General features: G+C 38.7%; 1 protein-coding gene across 2 annotated transcripts in view; it reads left to right on the top strand.

The window, feature by feature from the left end:
- The window catches only part of URB1 (URB1 ribosome biogenesis factor), a 45,002-nt gene that overhangs the window by 6,995 nt on the left and 16,977 nt on the right, over nucleotides 1-21,030 (top strand). The window contains exons 8-24 of one of the 2 annotated variants that reach the window (XM_085241900.1): nucleotides 1,370-1,500; nucleotides 2,423-2,618; nucleotides 3,805-3,942; nucleotides 4,354-4,527; nucleotides 5,166-5,316; nucleotides 7,824-7,946; nucleotides 9,522-9,634; nucleotides 10,484-10,603; nucleotides 12,797-12,913; nucleotides 13,565-13,703; nucleotides 14,765-14,935; nucleotides 15,197-15,393; nucleotides 15,948-16,172; nucleotides 16,701-16,880; nucleotides 17,754-18,606; nucleotides 19,745-19,946; nucleotides 20,137-20,314. In XM_085241900.1, the coding sequence (XP_085098026.1) occupies nucleotides 1,370-1,500; nucleotides 2,423-2,618; nucleotides 3,805-3,942; nucleotides 4,354-4,527; nucleotides 5,166-5,316; nucleotides 7,824-7,946; nucleotides 9,522-9,634; nucleotides 10,484-10,603; nucleotides 12,797-12,913; nucleotides 13,565-13,703; nucleotides 14,765-14,935; nucleotides 15,197-15,393; nucleotides 15,948-16,172; nucleotides 16,701-16,880; nucleotides 17,754-18,606; nucleotides 19,745-19,946; nucleotides 20,137-20,314 (3,408 nt within the window). The remainder of the gene's footprint in view (nucleotides 1-1,369; nucleotides 1,501-2,422; nucleotides 2,619-3,804; nucleotides 3,943-4,353; nucleotides 4,528-5,165; nucleotides 5,317-7,823; nucleotides 7,947-9,521; nucleotides 9,635-10,483; nucleotides 10,604-12,796; nucleotides 12,914-13,564; nucleotides 13,704-14,764; nucleotides 14,936-15,196; nucleotides 15,394-15,947; nucleotides 16,173-16,700; nucleotides 16,881-17,753; nucleotides 18,607-19,744; nucleotides 19,947-20,136; nucleotides 20,315-21,030) is intronic. The other variant, XM_085241907.1, reaches the window with a different exon arrangement.

Below are 21,030 nucleotides of genomic sequence, written 5' to 3'. Positions count from 1 at the left end.
TTTTTATTTTTCTTAATGTTGTAATTTTGGGTTTTTTTTTCTTACCTTTTTTGTTGTGGGACTGTCTAAGGCATAGCTAGCAGCCTGATGGAGAGCACTAGGAAGACTTTCTATGTTTCTACTGAGTTTGGTTGCAGTCTTTTCATCTGTGTCTTCATTATCACTTGATCTTAAGAAACCTTTCTTCATCAAATCTTACAACACTGAACAACTACTTTCTTATACATTCTCTACTGGATTTTTATACTTATGCCATTCCAATATTGATATGTTGTTAACAACTTTTTGGAATAATTACAATATTTTGGAGTAATTATAATTATCAGTTACAATTATCAACAACAATTCTGTGGCAAATCACCTGTGCTGCCAGAAGGGGTGGAGCCTGGCTGCACCTCTCCTAGACCTATTTAAGAGCTGACTACCAGTGGGAAAGGATCTCTTCTGGAGATCCCTCCTCTGGAGTTTTACAGTAAGCCCAAGGCAAGAGTAAGCACTCTTATTTATTCTCTTTTTGATATAATAACCTGCTTAACCAAACTTTCTTGTTTATTTCATAATTATAACATCTATAAATTTATTGATTATGCAAATTCCCAACTGCAATTGTCAAAGGTTCATTTATGGGAATATTGCATTGTCTTGAATGTAAAAGATTAATGGAATAGGGATTCACCCTTTTTTTTTTTTTTTTTCCCCATCTCTTTGTGATATGGATATTGATAAATTCTTCCATTTTTGTATGATGATTGTACATTCATACCCCACCTCTTTTCCCTGTAATATTGACAAGTTCAGTGTAGTGTTAGTTACCGGTCTTTCTTGTCCTATATTAGAACTGTTCCATCTTCTGCCAAATTTGCCCAAAGAACACATGCTTGCTTTTTTCACACGCTTTATGCTGAAGGCCAAGGTGTCTTTTGTTTTAGCCTTTTGGAACTTCTTCAGACAGAAGCTGCACCATCAGCCTGAAAGTTTGTTCTTTCAGATTAAATTTTAGTTTCTCCAGAATCCCAGGATAGCCTCACCCCAGTTTACATAAATCATGTATTGCTACTTTTCTTTAGCTTCACTTTTCTGTCTATTTTGTCTGGCTTCTGAACAGAAAGTCGTAGGTCAGCAATGCCCTGCACATAGCACATATACATATAAGTTTAGGGTGTTCTCTTTCCTTGAAAATAAAATAGCTTAATATTTAACATGTTTAATACAGAAACTGAAACTTCTTAATGTGAATCCAAACCAAACTTTCTTTTGGTATTTCTATATGAAAGGAGCTCCGTAAAACTTAGGAAAGAGAGAAATTGCTGTAAAATTTTCTTCTTTACTAAAAATCATGTCATTTTTAACTCCCTTTTGATTCTTACAGGTAACTCAAGGTTCTGAAGAGGTAGGAAAGGCGATGGTGCGAGAACTCGTTCATAATTTCTTAATGGACCTCTGCTGCTCTCTAAAACATGGCATTACTTTCTATGATCCAAGTCTTGGAACTTCTGGCAGGTAGGTCACCAGTGAGTTGAAAACCCTGTGTGTACTTCGTGCTACAGCAAGACAGGTCTCACTAGTTATCTTGTCTGCCTTTCCAGGCCTTTGCAAGTTAGCATTGCTGAACTCTGCTTCTGTCTCAGTAACTTATGGCAGAAGAGAGAAAGTCATTGCTGCTTTGTTTGTTTTGTTTTTAACTTCCCAAAATCAAACTGTTGGATTCCCTTATACCTCTACCTACTAGAGAGTGCTCTGCTGTATTCATAGGGACTTGGAGGTAGTGCTGCTGTTACTCTGAGCCATTTCCATAAATAACTACATACCTAGTCTGTTACTGTAAGATGTGATTTTGGATGTGAGAATAAAAATACCAGAGCTGTGGTGTATACCAGATGATGGTAAAAAAAAAAAAAAAATTTAATCCTGGTAGAATGGGATGTTGTTTATCTCAAATTTTGGCAAAATGTCACTCTTGATTTCAGTGATGCCAGAATTTGGTCTGCAACACCAACACATCTGGAAACATTTCTTTACCTTAAAGAAGGAAAAAAAAGAGGGGTTGCTGGGGTGTGGGCAGGTAGGACTGAAAGACTGTGTAATGCTTCAGATTTAATATTAAACTGTAATTCTGTATCCTCAGCTTTGTGAAGTTTGATTAGAGTATCCTGAAACATTGTGATTTTAATTAGAAGTAGTAACTGTTGATGAGGCAAAAAAGTAAATTGGAGCTAAATTCAGTTCTTAATTTTCTCAGTATAAACTCAGAAATTATGTTAACAGTTTCAGGTGTCTTGCCTTGGATTTTCCCCAGTGGCAGAAGAAGTGTAACTTTTTGCATTGCAGTATTAATGAGGAGCTGCAAAGTTAGAATCACATGTGAGGTATTCAAGTAGGGATTTCTTTTCCTTAAAGCTTTTTTTTTTTTTTTCTTCAATAGGGGAGGAAATATAGTGCTTCTGCGCTTTCTGCTTGGTTTAAAAACTGCAACAGAGGATGAAATGGTTGCTGATCTCGTGGTGAATATTCTTAAAGTATGTCCAGATCTATTGAATAGATACTTCAAGGAGACCCAGTATTCCTTTGTTCCTAGAGTGAAGTCAACTTGGACGGACAATATGAAGTTACTCAAAAAGGTAGAAGTATGAATCATGCACACTGTTTCTACACAGAAATGCAATTCCAATATTCTTTTTTTTTTTCTTTTTTTCCATCTCCAAAAATTGAAATAGTTCTGGTATATTCCTAAACTAGAGAAAAGCAAAGGATCTTTGATTGGGAAACTTGCCTTTGTTGCTGTTACAGAAGGAGATTATAATGCCTTACATGTTCTGCCACTGTTGTGTAAACTTTATTTACAGTTTGGGTGCTGCTGCAGTACAGGATCCAATCAGCTTGTGTGTAGTCATGTTAGATGCAAACTTAATTTTTGAACTTAGAAAAAAATCTTCTTAGTGAGGAGTAATAAGATTTCATTGAAATGAGTGGGGAAATAAATTGGAGATGAGGGAGTGGAGTTCTTTGTTATACAGGCGGATGTTCTGTATTGGAAGGAACTCACATATCTGAAGATGAATTATGTTCACAGCTATAAATGACAGCATTTTAAGAGGGTTTATTAAAATCACTAAAAAGGCAGACAGACACAGAATTTCATAAATAATGGTTTTAAAACAGCAGTGAAGAAGTTTTAAGTGACTTAAGCAGAAAGGACTTAATTGCTCTGAAATAACACCATCAATTACTGTGGGTATGTTAGGGAAGAAGCAACAGGGTGCTGTTAAATTTTGAAGTTAGTAAACAGAGAAGGGGAAATGCATTCTATTTTCTATGGGTGCTGAGGAAAATGAAATGATTGAGAGCCTCAGTTGTTTTAACGAGTGTAGACAGAGTTGGAAGGTCACTTGCTAAAAAGCCATTCTCAGAGAAGGAAGCTGTATAAACATTTAGCTAAACCAGGAAAGAAGGAATTGGTGTAAGATGCTGTAGGAAACATTATGTTGATGATACAGTTTTTAAGATATGGCATTTCAGAAGCTCAACTAGAAAAACCTTTTGTCGTTGTAAGTCTTCCTTGGTCTCTGTGCTTTAGCTTAGAATCAGCAAAAGCAGTGGCTTTTAGTAGGGTGGCAAGTTATATACAGATGTTTCATTTAGTTGAATAGGAGTCTGGGGGATGCTCCTTAGTGTTCTTGTGTAAAATTTGACATTTAGTGCTGTCATTGCTTTTGAAAAGTTAAAACTCTTTTGTAAATTGTTCCTCAGAAGAAGCTGTTAACTCCCTGACTGTCAATTTTGATTAAATTGTCATTTTTATTTCAGATCTATGAGGCTCAGCCAGAGATTTCCAATTCTTTTAAGACTTCAGAGTTTATTCCTCTTCCAAGGTTGCTTTCTATGGTGATGGTAACAACAGTCCCTGCAGTGTGCAATAAAACGATGTTCACCCAAGGGCTAAATGTAAGAGCAGTTTATTTTTAGTGTGTTTTTTCTGTCCTAGTTAATGCTATTTTGTTAAAGTTTGTGATCACCCAAGAAGTTTCTTAAGTTGGTTATGTGTTTTATATTGTCCATTCCAGCATAAAGCTGGTGTGGGGAAGCATGAGAACATTGGTTAAAACCTGTTGGTAGTAGGTATCCAGTAGGTATTTCCAGTAGATATTTGCAAGCACCAGTTTTTCCAATGCTTATTAACAGTTTGGGCTGGGAATCTGAAAACCTGTGGTTCTCTTCTGCAATGTGAAATTTAAAAAGTAATTCATTTGTTAGCAACTGTTTACATATATTCAGAGTACAGAGCATATTCAAAGCAATAAGAGAAAGTACTGAAGTGTCATTAATGCAGTCATTAAAGCAATTTTGCACTTTCAGTTACCCAGCAAAGCAGTGAAGCACAGCATACTATCACTCGTGTCAAGTGTCCTGAAAAGAGCCTTGAAGAATATTGAATACTGCTTAAATGAAGAGACTTGGCAAAAGTCAGAAATCTACTCACTCTCAGTGATGCAGGAATTTGTACAGCTGTACAGAGAAGCCATCAGCAAGGTACAAAGTGGAAAGACGATTGAAGTCTAATATGAGTCATTGTGTGGCAAGTAACTACTCCTGTGCACTTTCTCCCTAAGTGGTTATGGCTTGGGAATGAGGAGATAGTATCTTTCAGCAGGGGAGGAAGCTGTGCTTTGAAAGGTCTTAATAACTGATGCCATAGTGGACTACATTTTCTAACAAAGCTGGCTGATGGAAATATGAATAACCTTTTATTGTCAAACATATGCAACATTGGCAGTTATTGTGCAGCAAACATGTTCCAAGAGCAATTGGACTCAGGAATCAAATTCCCCTGGTTTGAGTAAACTGAAACCAGTGCTGCTCATTCAGAATTAGAAGTTACTAGACAAGGTAGCATTTGGGTTGATAATAGACTATCAGGTAGAAAGAACAAACCTAAATTTTTTACAGGAACCTTTTTCAATAAAACGTTCTCTCATATACTTAGGTTCTGTAGATTTGAAAGTGGACTACTTGGTTTCAGATCTTTTTTTTGGATTGCATAGTTGATCAGCCAGTTTGCGACTTACGAAGAGCGGCGAATTGTCACGTTGATTGGTTTTGAGTGTTTGCATTGGAGTGGCTTTGACTCATACAGGCGAGCTAATGCAATTTACTCCTTTTGCTTCTAGCTTTTACCAGACATGAACAACATAGTAGCTGTTTGGCAGTCTCTTCTGAAGCAAGGGAAGGAAAACCAAGATGGACAAGAGGAAAAGAATGAAACTGCTGTGTCCGCTGTAGAGGAAATGACTGAGACGGCAGAAGTTGCTGAACAACATGGTAGGCAAAACAGGTGAAGTCATCACATCTTACACGTGCGTGGTTATTGTGAAATCCTCCTCTAATTTAAGATGGTCAACTTCATCAAAGTCCTGTGCATTTACTACTCAGCTTTACTTTGGCTGGTTCTTCAGGCAGTTTAATTCTGACTGTTGTTAGAGTTGCCCAGAACACAGTCTGATGTTAAGGCTGGCATTGTTATTAAGAAGCTAAGCAGTATGTCTCCCTGCTGCTGCAGCATCACAGAAAGGCTGAGATTTAGGGAGACCTCTGGAGGTTATCTGGTCTAACCCCCCTGCTCGAGCAGGAGCACCCAGAGCAGGGTGCCCAGGCCCACGTGCAGGCAGCTTTTAAAGATCTGCAAGGAGGAGACTCGACAACCACTGGGCATCCCTTGCTGGTGCTCTGTCACCCTCATGGAAAGATTGTTTCCTGAGGTTCAGATAGCCTGCTCTGTTTCAGTTTGCATCCTTTGTGTCTTGCCCTGCCACTTAGCACCACTGAAAAGAGCCTGGCTTCATCTGTTTTTGCATCCTCTCTTCAGGTATTTATATACATTGATGAGAGTACCCTGAGACAATACTTCTCTTCACTAGCCAAAACAGACCTAGCTCCGTCAGCCTTTCTTTATGAGAGAGGTGTTCATTTTGTGGCTCTTTCTTGGCCTGTTTTGAGTAGCTCCATATCTGTTTTGCCTTGGGGAGCTCAGAAGTAGCCAAAGCACTCCAGGTGTAGCCTCACCAGTTCTGAACAGACAAGGAGTTCCTCAACCTGCTGGCAACACTTTGCCTAACGTATGCCTTCTTTGTGGCAAAGACATAGTACTGACCCATTTTGAGCCAGTGCCTACCAGCAGTACCCACAGGTCCTTTTCTGGAAAGCTTCTTTCCAGCTGGGTGGCTATCAGTATCATCCTGGGACTTGGGGTTGTTCTTCTCCAGATGCAGGACTTCGTAACTTGCCATATTGAACAGAATCTTCCTTTTCTTAAACCTCCTGTGCTTTGCTGTGACACAGTAAAACAGGCAGGGAAACTGTTCTGCTTGGAAAAATAACTTTGAGTGATTTCAGTTTAGCCACGTTATCTAGCCATGAGAATGTCTTTGTGGAGCAGTTGGTTACTGTGGCTGTACAAGTGCTTGCGTTGGTGTAGCAGAGGAGTGGAAATACTAAGTGCCAGAAGAGGGACAGAGTGCTGGAGTTGGAGGCTTCAGTTTTATTCTCACAAAACATTGTCCTGACTAAAGGACTTACTAAAGGACTTCATAATCCCATTCCAGGAAACTGAATTTTTTTTCATCTTCTGTAGCTTGGCTAGCAGCCTACAGTGGTTTACTAAGACTGAAAATAAATCTACAGACAGCTTTGTGCTCTTGACAGGGCATATTCCACACTGAGACTTTCTGTAGCGGAGAATTCTTCAGAGTCTGTCCTTCTGTCTGTGATTTTGGCAGTAAATTATTCCTCAGTGCTGACACTGGAAGTCTACTTACTGGTAGAGTGCCTGCTAAAACTGTGGAGCAACCATTTTTTAAAGAAATGTAGCTTTAGTTTCTCTTCCTGCTAGAATGATAATATCCTCAGCTTACCATTTGCAGCTTTATTTGCACTATGGCAACTTTTTCTGAATGTTGAGACTTGGGCAAACAGTGACAACATTTAGGCATGGCATCCGTCCAGTTCTTCGTGACTCCCTGAGGGAGAGCCAGTTAGCAGGAAAAATAATTGTTTTAAGAAATGTGGCTACCCTTCATTTATTTTGCTTCCTTTCATTAGTGACTGGATAGCAAATAGCTTTTATGCATCCTTGCATTATGAACTAAAAGAATACTTAACTACTGAAATAACTTCTCTCAAGATGTAAATGGCTGCCTTAGTAGGGTTTGGTCTTTCTTTCATAAAAGTATTTGCTGTCGTCCTTTTGTTGAGAGGACACTTTGAGAAAGCATTATTTTGAAAGAGGGAAAGAAGAGGAAGAAACCTCTAATTGAACTAATAAATTAGTGTATGGCTTGTACCCTACCTCACTTAAACCTTGACATTATGTAAAAATAGTGTCCCCCAAAACAGCAGCTGGACCATCCCTCCCCTCGCTTTTTTTCTTCCTGTTTTTCACTTTCAAATGATCAGTAGTGGCACTGACTGGGTTCTTGTAGACATAATTAAAATGGTGAGGCTGTCAAATGTGTAAGCATTTCAGAATCTACTTAAAAATGAGCACTGAATAAGCAGATTTAATTTAAAAGACATTCAAACAGGAATACTGGGAAAAGAAATAGGATTCCATAATGAGTAGAGTTTTGGACTTTTTTTGTTTCTTGTTAGTAAGAAGGTAACTGATCAGTTTGTAGGCACATCTATTGGAAATAGTAATTAGCATAATCAGTAATGATATTTACAATTAGTAAACAATTACTAATTGCCATAGTGGATAATGTAGGTGCTACGCTGTGCTTTCTTGATGTGAAGGAAGGAGAAACTAATTATTGTCACAACACTTGGTTTAGGTTCAGATGATGCTGAGACGCTGTTTCTGAAAGCTGCATTGCTTCAGGTCATCTGTCTTTATCAGAAGGTTGTGCCCCACTTGGTAGCACGGAGCAACTTTGATTTTAGCAAGCTGCTGAAAGGTAGGTGGTGTGTATTTCTTTTACTTTGTTGCTTTCTCTGGCTACTTGTAAAGTCTACAGCAGAAGGGAATATTTACTTTGTGGGCAGAAGGAGAAAGTTTTTCGTGAGAAACTCATTTCAATTTCTTCATTGCATTGACACTCATTGTTTCTGCTACTTTCAGTTGTTTTTAGTAGTAGATTGCACTACAGTGTTCTTTGTGTGTGTTTGTGTATTTAAGGGATTTGCACAAGGGCTGTGTGCAAAATCTTCGAGTCCTGCTTTATGGTACAATAAATGTAGCCATTTAAAACTGAGACTGGAGAAAAGAGCAAATTGTTGTTTGGGCATTGTTGCTGTCTGTGGGCCAGCAAAGCTAATAGGCCACCAAGCTAAAACAATTGTTCAAGTTCTGGAATGTATAAGAATGGGAGTTACCTAAAAGCTATAATTAAAGTCTGTTAGAAGAAAAAGAATTTAAGTAAACAACAAAACAACATCCCCTCAAATGAACTGTCATACCACATCACGTATTCTTTTTGTTCCATTATTTCTTGATCTGGTCTGATTTTTATTTTTATTTATTTATTTTTTTTGAAGTGGGCAAAATGCAGAACATATTTTTATGAGGCAGATATTTCTTTGATGGTATGTTTTGTTACATAATAAAATAATAAACCTGTAAAATAAGCCATCATTCTCAGAAGGGAGCTTGGATATTCATTTTGATGAAAGAGGATAAAGTAGTCAGTGGTGTAAATTAATCATTAAACTTCCCTCCCTTGAAACTTTCCTCCCTTGGGTTCCAGCCTAAGAGTTCTATTGTTTCTTCCCCTCACCCTGGTTGAAACATACATTCCAGAGGCAGCATGGTTTTCTACTTTGTAGTATGTGATTTAAAGAGCTCATACCATTCTATTTGTCTTGCTGTTGGTTAGACTCTGTGGTGCTGGCTTTTAAAATCGATTGTCTCTTTCTAATGTGGACCACGAAGATGCAATACAGATGATGAAAAGCACACTGACACCAAAGCTTTGTACAGCTGATCTCAGAGTGCAGTTTAAGTGCGGGCAGGTCAGCTTTTGGAGCATGCTGCAGGGGTCTCTGCATGACTTTCTGACCTTTAAGGTGAATAGTTCTGAGGCTATGCTGTTGTGGTCTTTGTGAGCAGTGACTAAAGAAGCGTAGGAAGAGACATGAATGTAGGGTTCTGTGACCTGTAATAAACAACATAAGTCAATAACAAATCTTAATTAAATGCTGTATTTTGATCTCTAATTCATCCGTTGTCTTGATGTCCTATAGGTCACAGACTTTTTAGAGCAGCTGAGACTGGTAGAAGAGATTATGTGTTTCCATGCAACAGCAATAGATTGTGCTGGAGATAGAAGGAGGCAGGCAATCCCTGCTGGGTTTCAGCTTTAGATAGGCCGGACATTTTGTGTTTGCGTGTGTGCGTAGGTCTCATCATCTGGAAATTTTTAAATTGCTTGCTTATTGCAGTGATGTTTTTGAAGCCCTAGATGATGACTGTTCCTGATGATCTCGGTAAGATACTCAGAAGTAAAGTTAATTATGTTGCCTTCAAACCTCAGGTATTGTCACCGAGCAGGGCTTCCGAGAGGAGGTCCCCCATGTTCTGCAGTATCATGTACTGAAAGTAGCTTTGGAGCTTCCTGCAAATAAATTTGCCTGGTTCAGAGTACAGGTAAGAAACTTTAAAGGGTTTTATGCACTTGTTAGCCCATTGTCATCAATTCTATCACTGCTTGCTTTTAAATCAGTCCCAGTCCAGTTCTTAGATGGTGATGCTTTTAAACAGGTAGCGATTACAATTAGTATGAGCGTTACTAAAGATTTTTTTCTGAGCTGAAACATTTTTATGCAATTACAGTAACTTGTCTTCATAAGGAGGACTGAACAGGGTTTCTTCAGCTCTTGTTGAAAGCAAGAGAGAGAATTTTCTTGTTTCTACTTGTTAAGAAAGCCTGAGAATTCAGATCAAGGAAATGAACCGATGTGGGGAGACATTCCTCTTATTCCCAGTGATGATTCTGACATTGAATAAAGCTGTCCCCTTTCTCTGTAATTAATAGAAATTTCAGGGCCCTGTTCTTTACTGTAGACCTGTAAAATTGAAGAGCTTGGGAGAGCCTGCTTTAGATGTCTGGAGAAAGGAAAGAGCCTAGCTTTGAGAGGAAGCAGAGGAACCGTTGAATATTGTGACTGCAATCCTGCCTTGTTAGAGATTTTCTGTCCTTATCTAATTGGTCATAAAGGAGAAGCAAGGAGAGTGAAGAACAAGCAGTGAAAAATTCTAGAAACAGTCAAAAAGCTGAAGTATTTTCTTCTGGCTTTGGCATTCTAGTATTTTGGTTTACCAGAAAAACCCATCATAGCTATCTTTTTTGTTCATTGAATGCAGTCATCCCATTAATTTTTGGCCTTGGTATTTTTGGGTATGTCTGTAAAATGATATACTTTTTCTACATGTATGCTTCAGTGCAATGTAATTTGGTACAGCGTTGCTGAGGAGTTTTAATTTTTTCTCTTTTAGGATGTCTCTGACACAGAGAAGATAGCTAGTGAAAAATCAGTATTTTATTTACTGATGAAAATGTTTGTTACAAGTAACCATTCTTATCTGAAAATTTCAACGAAAAAACTGATCATCAAGGTAAGTGTTTGATCTGAAATATCAAGATGTTTACTGTATTCCATTGGTCTGAAATTTCAGGATTCCAAAAACCCTTTCTTAAACCTTCATTATACTTCTCTGGCTAATAGAGACTTCTTTCTGCTTTCTGTGACTGTTCTTGGAAATTGCCGTAAGCTTACTACCTGTTAGCTAAATACTTGGTGGGAATAAATGCTATCAACTGAATTCACAACAATTGATAAAATAGTAGGAAAAATGTCTTCAATGTTTCCTCACCACCTAGGCTCTATTAAATGTTCTGCTTTGATGAAATGATATAGTTTGTATCTGCAATGGTCACTTGATCAAACAAAGAGCAGTTTTGTTCTTTTTATCCTGATTTTATTTAATCTATACTTTGTCCTTCTTCCTAAATCCTTATACATAGCTAGTTCACCCTGTCCTTGGAAAATCACCTGTGTTGCATTTAGGCAGAAGCTCTGATACAAGGAATGCTTTTGTCTTAATTTGAATTAAAATCTACTTTGGTGCATTTAAGAAGGATCTGACTTCTCAGAAATGCTCCTCAACTACAAATCTCAACAAGGCAGCAGGAGCTGTTTTCAGCATATTTTTTAAACTGAACATCTTTTAGTTATCTAAATAGAGACAAACCTACGTTAAAAATAAATCTAACATGACACCCTCCTTTACCTCCAAGGACAGACATAGAAGTGTTCTAGGCTCTGACTAGGGCTCCTTGTGCAGTATCCCATAGCTCTAGCGGCATACAAGTTTGTGTAGACAACTTTGGCATTTAAATTTGGCATCTAACTTCAATCTGAAGGTGCAAATGTTATGTCCAGTCCGCTAACCTAAAGTTACGCTGGTTGAATTAGGTTTATAGTTGTCCTTGAATGCTGCATGAGATTAAAGGCAGGTTAACTTTGTCTCACAGTAATGAATATCTCAATCAAAATCTACCCAGTGCAGTTTTTCTAGTGTATTTGGGTTCTTCTGCCAAGTGGAGACGTGGGTTGCCTGACTCATTCTTTTTTCCTCTTTTATTTTCAGTCCATTTCATTTTCTCTGAAGAGAAGACAGAAGCAGTGAAGTTAGGGCAGTTATATCAGCAGAAAGACTGCTAAAAATAGATGCTAATGAGTGTGTTTTGCTTATTTTTCAACACTGTGCCCTACAATCAGAAGGCATATTTTTGGATTTCACGTTCTGTTCCTGCCTGTTTCCATGAAAGCTGCAAGTGTATTTCTATTTTGAGACACTGCCAAAAATAGTGAATTATTTAAAGATGGACCTTTTTTTCTTCATTAAATGAATTATCCTGACAGTTTCAAGTAAGCAGTAGTGTTATCATACACAGAGTAAATATTGAGCAAATGAGCTCTGATAGCTTTCTTTGTGTTTTGAGTAAGGAGAGGAACAAAGGCATGAATTCATCCCACATAAGTTGAGGCATTCAAGTGTAGGTGCTGGGGTTAGGAAAGTGGCCAAGGTTTCATCTGTTGCTGAGGTTGGGGGACAGGCAGTGTCACCATTGCACCGTTCAAATGGTCTGCCATCTGGGTTGTTCTTTGGACATCCATTCCTCCTCTTTCCTTTCTCTCAGAGGAAATGTAGGGTCACTGAGTTTCTAATTTAAGTGTCTCAGGTAAGGGCCTCAATTAGATACGATAAAAGTGAGCAAAAATTTTCTAACTGTTGATGTTGTGGAAAATTGTTTACTTCCCCATCCATCCCACCTATGACTATGTTTATTCTTATGTGTAAAAGTGGGCCTGGCCTGCAGTTCATTTTCCTTCTATTTTTGTATCTGTGCAACTCTTTGAAGCATATGTAGGCTGATTTTGGTTTAATTTAACAGTGATTTTTCATTTAATTACATCAGTAGTTTTCAAGCCATTCTCAACAGGCTGTTTTTATGAGTCAGTCCTTTTTTTTTTTTTTTTTTTTTTTTTTTTTTTTTTTTTTTAATTTTTATTTTTAACTTGCTGTAATGCCACTGCGTGGCCTTGGGGAAGTACAACCCCCTTAGCTGACTCTCCTGAAATAGCAAGAACAAGATTTACTAAGGTGGAGGCAACGAATGCTCTGTGTCCAGAAAACCTTGACCTTAGTTGGTTTTGTGTGTGAAGAAAACATGAAGTTGCTATACAAAAGGATCTGTACTTATTCGTTTATTTTTTTTTCACTCCCCTCTGTTTTTCTGGACAGGTTTTACATGACAGCGGAGTGTTTGAGTACACATGGAAGGAACTTTCAATTTGGCTGGAACACTTAGATAATACAAAAGAAGACAAAAAGGAAGCAGTGATTCAATTTTTGGAAAGGGTAACAACTGTTCAAATTAGCTGGATAAACAATGCTGAGAATAGCATTAATGGAAACTAATTATTCTCTTGCTGTTGCTGAGAAATCTCTCAGAGACTGGTGTATGGATTCTGAGAAAGGCAGTGGTTTTGATTCCTTATACAGAGCTGGCATATTTGTTGTTTTAGGTGGGAGGAGACTGAAAAGGTTTGGAGGAAAGTTAAACTGAGAAAAATAAGTTGTTATTACAGCATTGCTGATAGGAGAGTATCAACAATGATTGGGGGGGAATAACTCTTATCTGTTCTTTTCTGTGTAAATGCTATCTGTCAAAATTATCAGACCTAAGTAAATTGTAATCTTTTACAATTTTACAAAAACAAAAGTTGATGTTTCCTGTTTACTTTTCAGGATGTTAAATGCCCAGAGCTTCCTTTTCATTACAATTTCCCCAGGGACTCAGACTGTGGTACTTCAATTGCAAAATTGAAACGGGTATTTCTTTTTCCATCAGGCACAGTGTCCCACGTACAGTGATAATCACAGGCAGATGCCTGCAGAAGCACATGGCAGTTGACCTTTCAAGCACTTTTAACCCATAGTTTTTCTTAACAAGACTTCATTTTTGTGGACTAAGCCTGTGTGCTTATGTTTCTCTCTCTTTATTAACAGATCCTGTTGAAACTGGTGACAAATCCCTATCCATATACAGATAAAGCAGCAGACCTTGTTCAGGAGGCGAGTATGCTCCAAGTTAACATGTTTAAACAGGACTCCGATAATGTCAGCATCCCCATCTCTCACATTGATGGTATGTGGTAACTCTTTCAATTACAGCGTACTCCAAGACGTTGGTCTAGATCTTCTAGCCTTAATCAGGCTAACTAAAGACTGATAACTGTAGAAGTCCTGCATAAGTAATAATCTTCGGGATTCAGCCTTCCAGGTGTGGCTAGTATCAAAAGCAGAACTTTGAATTACAAAGTTACCTCTTTGCCCAAAGAAATAATTTCTGATGCAGTTAAGCTGTTTCAGCAGTATTTAAGGTCTCGCATCAGGATCTTGCACCAGCATTTTCTGAGTGTATTAATATCTCTTCCCATGGGGCTGCTCGTCTCCGTTCATCCATGAGTTAAGGGCTTGCGCTGTGCAGGGAACCTTACTAACAAGCTCACAGCTGGAATTTTGCTGCTCCTGCTTTCTGGGACCAGTCACAGTCCTATTGCTGGCACAGTGAAAATTCCACAGATGGACACTAGAAGACTTGTCATGTGCTAGCTATTCTGCTGTAACAGTCTATATGTAGGAATTTGCAGTACATAAATATAAGATAATTGAGGTCATTCAGCCATCAGCACTAGGTTGATATGATGCCTTGAGTTGGCTGCATTACAGAGACTTAATATCAGTCTCAGAGTGCACTGTAATACTATTCTTCAAATTTTAAAGCTGTCTTTTGAGCTTTTCTTGACCAAGGTACTGTATCTATACAAAACTGAGAAGCTCTTCAAGGGCTACCCATGCTGTTCTTCTGATGAGTCAGTAGCTGCTTCCTTTCTGCTTTTGTGTTTCCTGTCACTGTGATCGTCATGCCATCATGGTAGCAACAGGTGATGATCTCTTCTCTCCTTTTTCCTTACTTCTATTAGCTGTGTTGAAAGACAAACTGAAACTGAATACACTATGAGTGATTTCTATTTATTTATTTATTTATTTATTTATTTATTTATTTATTTTGCTGGACAAATGTGTTTTCATCCCTTTTTCTGCTTTGGGAATTCAGAAACTGCCTCATTCTTGGAGTGTTGAATTCTACCTCCTTTGGTTTCTAGTTAGTCTGAATCTTATTTATACTTTTTCTGCTCTCAACAGATGTCCTTGATATGGTAGATGTCCTAGTTGAGGGCAGTGATGGCTTAGATGAAGAAATTGGGTTCACTTTAAATGAAGACACTGTTATTCAAACATTTCCATTCAGTGCTGTTGTCCCTGCTGCATTAGAAGCCAGGAATAAACTGCTGCTTCAGACTGAAAATGAAACAGGTACAAAATTTGTTTGTTTGTTTTTATATGGAGAATGGAAGTCTTACTTAGTGAACTCCACAGGGCATTTTATTATTACTATTACAAGCAGGAGGAGGTACATCCATGGTGTTCCTCACTCAAGAGAGGGATTAAAGCTTATGTGAGATACTTCTGTCCTTCTCTCCTAACCCTGGAGAGGTTGCCTCAGTGTGTGTGCTTACACAAATTTTATCAACAGCAGTGTCTTTTTTTTTTTTTTTTTTTATTCTGGTTTTCTAGGAGCACACATCATAGAGTATCTCGTTGGTGTTTTCACTGATCTTCTACACTCTCAGAGAGATGCCCTTGCCCTCTGCTTGATGTTCCAGCTCTATGATAAAGATCTGCAGTCACTGAAGGTTTCTAAGTATCCTCAGCTCTACCAATTTAACCAGTATTATAATCTCTGGATACCTCAGCAAGCTCAGGAACCTGTGGTATGCTATACCTGAATTCACTTGAATGCTTGAATCATTGTTGCTAAAAAGCTGACAGTGTATGAAAGCTAGGTTTCCTTCGGAAAGTAGATTTACGTTCAGCTTATGTCTTCCTTGATCTCATCAAGGGACACAAATGTTTCTAAGGGCATTTCTCTAAAAATAAGAGAGGTTTCTGCTGTGGCTGAAGTCAGAGCAGGAGTCCTACCCAGTCACCAAAGATTACAATTTCCTCACCAGGCACAGTGTAGCACTATGTTAGTGATGCAGGCCAGAGAAGCCATTATAACAGTGTCTGGAATTCACCCAGGTGTGGGTTTGGAATGCATGGACCAGCCATGCTTGGGGGATGCTGTGTTTTTGTTATCCAACAGTGACCATGTGCAGGTACCCCATGGAAAAGCCTTTAACAAGGTGTTGACAGCAGGCCTGCAGAGGCGTGTCCCTGGAATGTCAGTCCACGATACCACGTATAGGTAGCTAAAGAAACTTTAGGTGATACTAATCTTTAATTTTCTCTTATATGGTTGTTGTGTTTTTTGTTTTTTAAACAGTTCAAAAAACGCAAAGAGAAATGCAAAGAAACTGCTGTGGCCCTGGATACTGTGTTTACAACTTTGCTAAAGAATGCCTATGCAAGAGGAAGCAGTACCTTACTGGAAGATGATATCCAGACAAAACTGAGAGACCTGGCTTGCCAGCTCCCATCTGAACAACTTTTGTTAGGGGTGAAGCATGTATTGCTGTACCTGAAATCCACAGTGGAGAACTTTGGCAGTGTAAGAGCAATGTTGTGTTGACATTGTGGCTTTGTTTCATTTTCATGCTACAAATACAATAGACTTGGCTGTTAAACCTTTAGGATCCAGTTCTGCACCTTTTTCAGCTCTCACTGAGGCTGAGAGGCCAGACAAACTTGCAGATAATCTGTAAACAAATCCTAACCTTCTAATTGTTGAGGAGGCTTTCATTTTTTTTGCATGGATTGCCTTACTGATCTGTGTGCAGAGCAAATAAACTCCAGATTTTAAGCTGGCTCATGGGTTTCTGTAAGAAGCCTTTCTGGAGAGTGAAAGTCATTGGCACATGTTATATTGAAAGTCACACCATAGATGAAAATCTAAAAATATTTGTTTGGCACCCTGAGACTTTTCTTTGAACCAGATTTCTACAGTGAGGAGTAATTCCTTCCCCTAGGAAGGTTGTAATCCAGGAAGTTCCTAACTTACTCTGCTACTGTTGGATAATTATCTTTCTGTCCCCATCCTCCTCTTTTCTCAATTTTCAAAGTGTCTGTGTTTTCACAGCTTAGTAAAACTGCAGGTCCTCACCTTGTTGACCTCTTTGTGGACCTGCTGAACAGCTTGTTGTGCCGGGGAAATCAGATAGAGTTGGATAATCGACAGAAACAAGAAAAGCATCAGACTGAATCGGATCTCTTTATGGATGAAGAGTCTCTGATTACAGAGGAGTCTTTAAACGACAAGGTACAGAATCCCCTGAAACACCAGCTAGAAGTTTACCTGGTAATGAACTTTGTTCTGAGTTATTGTAAAGAACAGGGAAATATCTGTAAGGTTTTTTTTTTTTTGTTGAAGCCCTTAGTAAAGGAATTTGTCTGAGAAGTGAATGATTGTTGAGCACAGATTTTGTTGACATGTTATCAGCAATTCACCAAAGCATGGAATTGGTTAATTATGACAGAGCATAAAGAAAATAGCCAGCATCAGGCTTTGTGAGCACTGTTATTTTGGAAGTCGTGAGGATTTCTGGAATTGCACTTAGGATTAAAGTGTGCTACATGGCAGCAGGTTGATGCAGAAAGATGCTGTTTGCAGCTGGGAGAAGGCACTTTGAGTATGCAGTTCAGTAATTTTGAAACTGCTGGCTGGAGATGCAAACAAGCTGCAGCATCCACAGTCTCACCCCTGAGTTGGAATATAGTGAGGAGAGGTCATGACAAGGACCACACAGCTTTGAAGAGGCTATTTTCCAAAGCCATGTGTTAAGGCTAGTTATCAACATTAGATAGTCAGTGGAGTGAATTTTTTCCCTCCTTTGATTTGTTGTGTGGATTATTAGGGATTAGAATCGAGTTACATTGAAGAATCCAAGAATATACAGTTTCCCCTTGAAAATGTGCTTTGTTGTGGAAAATGCTTGGTGTCTTCCACATCATATTATTAGTATTCTGTCAACATCTATGTTTGTACCCTGTTAATTTTTTTTATCCTCTGATGGGTTAATAGCCAATTTCATGTTCACTAATTATAATAAACATGCTCCAGAAGATAGATAAATAATTTTTTTCCAATCTATAATTATCCATTCAGTGATATTGTTACAACTATTTATTACAGACCCTAGAAGATATGTTTATGCTGATTTTCAAACATCCGACGCTGGAGAGTTGGTTCCTGGCTTTAGAACAACGTTCTCTTCCCCAGCACAGTTTAAATCCTGTCACTGTGAAGCTTCTGTCAGCTCATGTCAATTCTGGTGTGCTCCAGCTGCTGAAAACAAGTGCCCCTATGTTGCAGAGCATGAATCATATACATGTGTTATTGAAGTATTTTGAAGCTATCATAAAAAGTGTCTTGAAAGAGCTACGGGCTGTTGGAAAAGGAGGAAGCCAGGTCTCTCCTAAGAGGTCTCACCAGCTAGAGGCTCTTCAAGAACTGCATGCATACATGTCTGCAGCTCAGTTGAAAGAGATCACTTTAACCATGCTGCGACTTCCTGAGATGAGCTTGACTACTCAAAAATCTGAAAAATCCCCTAAAAAAGGAAAACGGTTGAGCTTGTATGGACAGATTTTGGTGCAGCTCCTCAAAGACAGCTACCAAAGACAGCCCCAACAAGGAGAACTGCTGTCCACAGAGCACATTAAAGCTTTGGGGATATTGATGTCAGCATCAGCCAGTGAAGATTTGGAAAAAGTTTTCCTTCAGGCTCTCCAAAGTGAGCCAGTATTTGCACACGCGGTCAGTGTGGAGGTGCAAGTTTACTGCCTTAACCAGGGGTCAGAAACTTCCCTTGCCATTGTAAGCATGCTGATAAAGCACTGTAGGACTCACCTGCTGCAGTTCGAGCTGTGGTGTCTAAGCTGTTCCATTGAGAAATGCCTCAGAAAAAACATGGAGAGATTTCTTCCGCTCATTAACGTGTATTTGCAGTGCAGAGACCAGTATGATTTCACCCGACCTTCCACAGGTAGAGCCACAGCTGATCCCTGTTTTGATTCAGAAGGCCAAATTCTCTGGTCTAAAAATCTTGGATCCTCTGCTCAATAAGTAGAGCTCATAAAAGTTCTCTTATTAACTTCTAATGAGTCTTTTTTTAAAGTATCTTTGCAATAGAAAAGGTGAAACTTGGATGTTAGACTGAAGCCTTTATGAAGTACTTCTGTGGTGGCTGATGCCTGATTTTTCTCTTCTGAAACCCTTGCTACTTAGCATACTTGAAAATCTATGCTCATGCTTATCTAGTTAGCTTAATGTTTCTTGGATGTCTATAGAACACTGAATGGAACAACATTGCCATATGGTTTTCTGGAATCTAATCATCTGCTTTGACAGATGTAAGAATTGAAAATGTTGTGCTAAAATAAATCTCTGATTTGCTGCCTTCCTAAACTGGCATACAATCCAAAACTTTCCAAACCAACAGCAGTATTAAATTGGCAAAATTTTTTCAACCAACATAACTGACTTAGGATTCAGATTGGTAGGATCGTATTAGATTAATTTCTCTTATTGTATAGAAATGTGAATAACAACAGAATCTGGCTGACTGTAGCTGTTGGTGAGGAAAACTAGTTCTGCATAGGGGAAGTTCAAATAGTGAAAAGACCTCATCAGTAGAGGATAAGAACTAAGCCTCCTTCTGGCACCTCATTCAACTGATGATATTGTGCTTGAACGCTAGAAGAGGAAACTGCTGGCAAGCTGACTTGGTTTATAAGGTACATGCTAGCTATCTGCTGATGTGAGAGTGCAATTCCCTTGAGTCCATGGTCAGAGAACTGGTAAGGATTTCCTTGTTCCTCATAATCAAGGACAAGGTTTTTTTTATCACGTAGTTGTCCCTCTTTTGAATGTCTGCATTATTTTTCCACGTCTGATTATTTGCGTAGCAAATGGTTTTCTGGTACATTTGCTAAATACTTGCTAATGATGTTAAAGGAGCAGAGTGCACTCCTCTGTAGCAGTTTAGCAGCAACTGTAGCATAATGGTTAGAAACTAAGTAAGCTGGGGCTTAATTAGAGAAGTGGTTTGGAATTTTTCTAATTACATCAGTCGTTGCTTAACACTTTTGGTGAAACTGATGCCCTCTGCTTTCTCCCTCCAGTTGTCTCAGCTGTTCTACCTGTCCTGAGAAAGGCTCTGTGGAAAGAGATCTCTGGTGTACTTCAAGACTCAGAAGCATCGCGTGAGGTCACTGTGAAGTTGCAAGTTCTTTCAAAGCTATTGCCATCTTCACAAAGCAAAGGGCTGCGAAAGCTTATGGACCAGCTCCCTGCTGCTCTTGAGAAAGCAGGAAATAATGAGAGGTAGGCAGTTCTGTTTCCCTGTTCTATGGCAAAGTTTGATTCATAAAGCATTGTGATAGATACACATGAATGGAAATATTATGAGCAGTAATGCCATCTTCAGAGAATCTGTTGCTTTAAGCTTGGCAGCTGCGCAGCTTTAGGCTACACACAAAACTTGATGTCACATTTTTAATACATATTTCTGCAGTTGGACAGTAGCAGATGCCATCTCTAGAGTGCTTGAAAACTCCGAAGAGCTGCATTCCTGGAGGAGAAGCCTGTTATCAGCCTGCATGAAAGGATTAGTTGTCATGTACAGCAGCAGTAAAGATGAAAGCAAGCAAGATGTGGAGAGGCCACTGCTACTGAGGCTAGAAGAATTACTGGTGAGACTTCTTTTTAATGTCCGTTGCTAGCATCCAAGATTGTGACTGTATGGATATGTGTGATTGTGCTTTTGTATTTGTGTCTTGGGTAAATGCAAGTTGGACTTATAAAACAAAAAAATTAACTTAAGGCTTCTGAGGGCTCTTAACAGCTTTTTACAAAGTTAATTTTGTATTTCCACTCCTTGATAAAAAACAGTTTTGAGTTGTTGTTGATAGCTTTCTACCAACAGTGCTTTTTGAAAACCAGTGTTCAAGGTGTTTAAGATTTAAAAATCAAAAGTTTGGATGTTTTTGCTGATGGATGTTATTACTTCAAAAACAAAAGTGACAACATAGAGATGCTTCTGGCAAGACCCACCTGCCGCATCCTCAGAAGAAGGTGGCAGAAATCCAGTTGAATTTGGTCACAAAATACACCTGCTGGATCATTCCCTCTCTGTTTTGCTTTTTTTTTTTTTTTACTTGTGTAGGATAAGCAAATCCATAAAGGATACAAAAAAATTGGAGTTCTCTTCAAGCAGTGGTTGCATTTGATCTCTTGCTGGCTTTTTGTGAGGTTCTCTCTTAGGACCTGATTGTGCAGACTGGAGTCTTGCAGGACTGAGAGACCATCTCATAACATTAATCTTGATTGTACAGACCTGATGAGGTTAACACTTAGCATTGCTAGGACTGCTGGCATATGCAGTTCTGAGCCTTCTGAAAACTGATTG

This window comes from Meleagris gallopavo, chromosome 1 (assembly GCF_905368555.1).
Source record: "Meleagris gallopavo chromosome 1, MGAL_WU_HG_1.1, whole genome shotgun sequence".
Taxonomy (NCBI): Eukaryota; Metazoa; Chordata; class Aves; order Galliformes; family Phasianidae; genus Meleagris; species Meleagris gallopavo.
This window is presented reverse-complemented; position numbering and strand designations above follow the sequence as displayed.